The following is a 6,532-nucleotide window of genomic DNA, read 5'->3' on the forward strand; positions in this document are numbered from 1 at the left end:
GCAGTTAGGGGGACCCGAGGTGGCTCAGTCAGTTGAGCGACCAACTCTTGATCTCGGCTCAGGTCTTGATCTCAGAGTTGTGAGCTCCAGTCAGCATTGGGCTCCACGCTGGGTGTGGATCCTACTTAAAAAAAGAAAGCAGTTGGTATTATGGGGTGTGTATTATCCTCATCACATTACTGAAGCCATATTCTACTTGATGTGAAAAATCTGTATGCTAATCACACTAGGAATTTGTTAATGGAATAATAAAACTATTTTTTAAGAAGTAGACTTTATTATTATTTTTTAGAGAGAGACAGAGAGACCACAAGTTGGGGGTGGTGGTGGGAGGGGCAGAGAGAGAGAGAGAGAGAACCCTAAGCAGGCTCCATGCTTAGCACGGAGCCCGATGTGGGGCTCGATCTCATGACCCTGAGATCATGACCTGAGCCAAAATCAAGAGTCTGGTGTTTAACTGACTGAGCCACCCAGGCGCCCCAATAAAACTCTTTTCTTATCCCGGTTAGTATATTATATATTTTTCTATTGACTTTACCAATGTGGAAGAAATGGGAACAATTTGAATAGGAAACATTTCTCCACAGACAACAAGGTGGGATATTTGGACTGTGGCCATTACAGTACATTTTAGAGATCATGGCTTTTATTTTCCTTTCATAACTCATGGAACTCTGGAGAGAAGCATGAAAGTAGGAACATGCATAGTTTTAATGGTTGCAGGAGGGCAAAAATTTGACAGACAAGAGCTTATAAACAATTTGGTTTCTCTTAGTGATGCTTTGGGTTGTTTGATGGTATCTCCTTGATATTTCAGTTTTAAGAGTTCACTGAACTCACAACATTGAAAGGAGACTGCCCATTCCTTTTACCTTAAGCTATCTTCAAGTTAATGATATTGACTAGACAAATAATTATCTTAAAAACTACAGAGAAATAAGTTCTCCAATTTCTCTGGTAATCCATGCATTCTAGTGTCAGGTGGTTATTTATTTATTTTTAGGTAGTTATTTTTTTTTAATTGCACAGTGTCTAGAACAGTATCTAGCACATGATAGGCATTTAATAAATACTGAGTGAATAAAAGATTAAAGCATGAATCCATTTGTTATCCTCAGAGGAGATAGAATGACAAGAAGTCTCCCTGCAATGGTGAGATAAATTGAGACCAAGGGAAAATTGGATTAAAATCAGGGTAAAGTGGTGAAAAATGCCCTTCATATGTATTGGCTTTTTGGTATTAAAAAACCAAAATTTTAAAACAAAATTCTTTCAACAATAGAATAAAATAAATTTTAGTAGTTTTGTGATTCAAATAAAAATCACTATTAAGGGGACGCCTGGGTGGCTCAGTCTGTTAAGTGTCTGCCTTCAGCTCAGGTCACAGTCTCAGGATCCTGGGATCAAATCCTGTCTCTGGCTCCCTGCTCCGTGGGAAGCCTGCTTTTCCATCCCCCTCAGCGCCCCTCATTCATGCTCTCTCTCTCAAATAAATAAAATCTTCAAAAACAATCACTATTAAGTAGACATGGTAGGAGAATAACAACAATGGCATAAGAAATAGCAATAAAAAATACTTTATATTATAACATCCATATCATGCTTAGACTTGATGAAAGCAAACGCCGTATCAGAATCTTATGTCTCAAACCTGAGCTTCGTATGCACAAAAAAGATCCACAGCTGCATAATAAAGATATTGAAAAGTGATCTATATCATAACTTACTGCACAATTCAAAGACTGATCCCTAAAAGTGTTAGGTGTGGTATAGAACAAAACAGCACAACTGAAGATTTGAAAACAGTACAGACACTGAAATTAATTGACCAAAGGAAAGACAGAACTTACAGTGTGAAAATAACCATGTTACTGGCTTGTTAAAACTTTATTTACTTACTTATTTCCATGAACCAGTCATCTTTTGTTAGGTGTTAATGCTTAATTAGGATATGAAAAGATTCAAGGGTTCCCAGCAAATGTCACGGTCAGGAATGCAGAACATGCCTCCACATTGGGCCCTCCTCAGTGGTACTTGTGTAGCTGCTCATGTTTGAGTTCCTTGTTAAGAAGGACAATAACTGGGGCACCTGGATGACTCAGTTGGTTAAGTGTCTGCCTTGGCTCAGGTCATGATCTCAGGGTCCTGGGATGAAGCCTGCTTCTCCCTCTCCCTCTGCCTGCCGCTCCCCCTGCTTGTGCTCTCTCTCATTGTCAAATAAATAAATAAAATCTTAAAAAAAAAAAACCAACAGTAGCTGAAAAGCACATAGGATGCCAGCCCCATACAAATCCCAGCCCCATACAAATAGGCGGCCCCCTTTTTTCACATTGACATCCTTGTTGTAATGCTAGCAGTAACCTCTCTGAACCGCCTCAGCAATGCCTTTAGGGGTGAAATCCTGCATCAGGATCCAGCTTGGCAGCTCTCCTAGTTTAACTAAGTCCATGAGCTTTTTCATCTTCACTGGTATGGATGATGCCATCTTGGAGTCCTGGGTGTCTGGCCTATTAACATTTTTAAAGTCAACATTCTGCAGAGGATCTTAATAGGGCCTGGGGTTTCATAATAAACATATACTCAAAATGTCCAGAATACAATCCAGAATTACTGAACATAGAAAGTAGCAGGAAAATATGACCAATTCTCAAGTGAAAATAAGCAACGGATGCCAACTCTGAGATGATCCAGGTGTTGGGATTGCTAGGCTTTAAAACAGCTATTATAATCACCCTTCCGAAGTGAAAGTGAACACATTTGAAGTGAACAAAAGATTCTGAGGGAGGAAATGGAAAGTATAAACGAAAGAGCCCCATGGAGATTTTAGAACTGAAAAATACAATGTGTGAAGTAAAAGTGAGCCCACTGGATGGCAGAATTTAGAGACTGATCAATAGAAATCATCCAAAGAACTGAAGAGAAAATATTTTTTAAAAATGAACAGATCATCAGGTACCTATGGGATAATATTTTAAGATATAACATATGTGTCATTGCAGTCCCCAAAAGAAAAAGAGACTGGTTCAGAAAAAATATTTGAAGAAAACTTCCCAATATGGTGAAACATATAACGTTACAAAATAAACTCAAAGAAAAACACACCAGGCACATTATAATCAAACTGCTGAAAACCAGAGGTAAAGAAAAAAAAGATCTTGAAAGCAGCCAGAGAAGAATAACACATTACACAGAGCCTAGAAGACAGTGGCACACGGTCTTTAAACTGCTTAAAGAAAAGAACCGAGAATTCTACATCTACTGAAAATATCCTTCAGGAATGACAGTGACATAAAGATATCCTTAGAGTAAGAAAACTAACAAAATTCATTGCTGGCAGACTTGCTCTAAAAGAAATGATAAAGGGAGTTCTTCAAGCTAAAGGGAAATGATTCCAGAGGTAAAGTTGCAAGAGCAGGAATGAAGGAGGAACAAACGCATGTTTGGATAAATGTAGTGGAATATTTTTTCTCCATAAGTTATTTAAAATTTTTATTGATTTATTTTTTGAGGGAGGGAGGGGCAGAGGGAGAGGGAGAATCTCAAGCAGGTTCCATGCCCAGCATGGAGCCCAATGTGGGGCTCGGTCCCACGACCCCAAGATCACGACCTAAGCCGAAATCAAGAGTTGGACGCTCAACCAACTGAGCCACCCAGGCGCCCCTCCTCGAAAGTTATTTAAAAGCTATATGGCTCTTCACAGCAAAAATATAAGACTGGTGGGGGTTTCCATGCATGTAGATATAATGTAAGTGGCAACTACAACATGAAAGGTGGGGTAGGGTAAAGAGAGACTTCGATAACTGTTAGGCTTCTTCCACATTTTCCTCGATGTGCTAATAGTAGCTCTAAATAGGAGGCTAAAGGTTATGTAGGTATATTGTACTCCCTATAGACAGTACACACAAAGAGTGAATTTTACTGTATGTAAATTTGAAACCCAGAGTACTTTAAGGACTCTTATAAATAACTGAACTTGAAAGGAAAAAATTAGAGAAGATTTTGCAGTTTTGTAGCATTTGTTGAGAAGCGGAAGTTTTGTCAACTCAAGCATAAGAAGCACATAGGTTCTTACTCTGAAATCAATGATTTATCCTCATGTTTTCACCACAGACTATGTAGTTTCAGTGTTCTTCAAGTTCAGCTCAATAGAATGTTTGACAGTTGGCATCGTATACCTGGCCAGATAATTAAATGGTGTTACTTCCCATTATCAGCTTTGAGAAAGCCTGCAATTAAGCATTTTATAATTTTTTTTAAAGATTTTATTTATTTATTTGACACAGAGAGAGAGAGCACAAGCAGGGGAGTGGCAGGCAGAGGTAGAGGGAGAAGCAGGCTCCCCGCAGAGCAGGGGGAGCCTGATGTGGGACTCGATCCCAGGACCCTGGGATCATGACCTGAGCTGAAGGCAGTCGCTTAACCAACTGAGCCACCCACGCGCCCTATAATGTTTTTATAATCTTTTTTTTATTAAAGATTTTATTTATTTATTTGACAGAGAGACACACAGCGAGAGAGGGAACACAAGCAGGGGGAGTGGGAGAGAGAGAAACAGGCTTCCCATGGAGCAGGGAACCTGATGTGGGGCTCGATCCCAGGACCCTGGGATGATAACCTGAGCCGAGGCAGCCGCTTAACGACTGAGCCACCCAGGCGCCCCATGTCTTTTCTTTTTGACCTTGGTTTCTGGTGACTTTTATTCCTCAGTTTTCCTTTGGATTGAAAAATTACTGATTGGGAGACATTTGAAAAAGATGATGCTGGATTAATACATGAAGCCATATAATAGGATAAACTCCTATTACAAACTCCTATTATAAGTTCCTACTATCTCTATATACTGTTATGAAATGGGCTCCAGATATGCTATTAAGTGCAAAAGACAAGATGGAGAAAAGTATATATTAAATGCCACTGTTCATCGAAGGAGATGCATGTGGGTGTGGACACATTTGCTTTTTTTATATAAAAACAACAAACCTCAACAGCAATGGAAACTGTGGTAAGCAGAATTCTAAGATCGCCCCCGGTGTTTTGTCCTCCTAGGATATATGCCCTGTATCAGCTTCTGCCCTTGGGTGTGGGTGAGGTCGGTCAATATGATGTTCTCCTGCTGGCCTGGAAGAAAGAAATCAGCCATGTTAGGAAGTACATACGGGGGTACCCAGGCTGCTAGGACCTGAGGGAGACCTCTAGAGCTAAGAACAACTCCAGGACAACAGTCTGCATGAAAGGAGGGACCTAAGTCCTACAACCCTAAGGAACTGAATGGGCTTCAAAGATGACTCTGAGTTCTAGATGAGACTGCAGTCCTGGATGCCACCTCCATTTCAGCTTTGTGAGGCCTTGAATGGAAAACTCTGTCTTTAGCTCAGGTGTCTGGGCCCACAGAAACTAGGGGATAATCAGTATATTTTGTTTTAAGCCACTAAGTTTGTGGCATTTGCTACCTAGCAATAGCAAATGAATACAGACACATAGTCCAATACCTGCAGAAAACCTAATGGAAAAGGGGGACGGGTGGGGGAATGACAGTTTTATATCTGTATTTATCTATTTAGTTAGTTTTGAATTTCAGATCATATAGATATATTATCTAAGATAAAGTTAAATGAAGAAGAAAACAACCCAAGAGCTGACCACCAAAGAGTTTCTGAAGGCTGTTGACGCACGCAATCCTGCCCCCTACTTGTGAGTTCTCTGGATGCTGTGGAAACTACCACACACACTATAGCTCATACTGTGCTTACGCTGGTGTGCCACAAAACAATTCCTCACGAAGATTGGGACATCCCGGCTGCCAGAGAAAGAGAGTGTAGAGGTGAGATCTTAGCATCCTTTTGAGGAACGTGCTCAAGAGGACACGGAAGGATAGATTGTGCCATCCAGAATGCTTCTCCCTCCTCCATCATTTGGAACGACCCTCCCCTGTCCCCCTGAAGAACAGGGTCCCTCTCAAAGAATCATGTTCTTGCCCTGTGAGAAGTGCCTTTTGTATGTTCTCATCAAAGACTACACTTTTGAAATAGTTTAGTAATATTTACTCAGCCAGTACCAGTTATGAATATGGGCAGTGGGGGAAGAAGTCAATGGAGAAAGGGAAATGGATAAAACAAGGCCTCAAATGAAAATAAGGCGTAGCAGGAAAACTATACAAATAAGAATGGTACCTCTGAAAGAAACAGACGAGAACAAGTCAGAACAGGTAAAGATATAAACAAATTGGGAGATCGAGAGGAGGTTATAGATCAAGACCCTTGGTTGCAAGTATAAGAAATGTGATTCCAACTAGCTAAAGTAAAAAAGAGAATTTATTGGATCATGGAATTGAAAAGTTCTCCCCTTGAGGGGCAGGGTGGAATGTTACAGCACCAGGCTTATTTCTTTACAGATTAGCAATCCCCAAAGAAAGTTTGTACTTTTCCTCCCTGCCCCGCCCCCCCCCCCCCCAATAATTCTGACAAGGGTTTCATTGGTTTGGCTTGGTTCACAAGCCCATGCCTGATGTGTTTACTGTGCACTGGCCAGCCAT

General features: G+C 40.6%; 1 protein-coding gene across 1 annotated transcript; it reads right to left on the reverse strand.

Moving 5' to 3' along the window:
- Nucleotides 1-2,024: 2,024 nt before the first annotated feature.
- LOC110591759 (ATP synthase subunit f, mitochondrial-like) lies at nucleotides 2,025-2,485 on the reverse strand. Its single transcript, XM_021702659.1, has 2 exons — nucleotides 2,362-2,485; nucleotides 2,025-2,053 (listed from the first exon to the last, which is right to left on the reverse strand). The coding sequence occupies exons 1-2, from the start codon at nucleotides 2,483-2,485 to the stop codon at nucleotides 2,025-2,027; spliced, it is 153 nt and encodes a 50-aa protein (XP_021558334.1).
- Nucleotides 2,486-6,532: the final 4,047 nt, after the last annotated feature.

The sequence above is a fragment of the Neomonachus schauinslandi genome, chromosome 1 (assembly GCF_002201575.2).
Source record: "Neomonachus schauinslandi chromosome 1, ASM220157v2, whole genome shotgun sequence".
Classification (NCBI taxonomy): Eukaryota; Metazoa; Chordata; class Mammalia; order Carnivora; family Phocidae; genus Neomonachus; species Neomonachus schauinslandi.

What these genes read in the sequence shown, in the direction of transcription:
- LOC110591759 (XM_021702659.1), bottom strand. Translation starts at nt 2,485, where the DNA reads ATGGCATCATCCATACCAGTGAAGATGAAAAAGCTCATGGACTTAGTT. An exon ending in TGCTGAGGCGGTTCAGAGAG is followed by an intron (nt 2,054 to 2,361) that starts GTTACTGCTAGC and finishes ACAAGGAACTCA; the next exon opens with AACATGAGCAGCTACACAAG.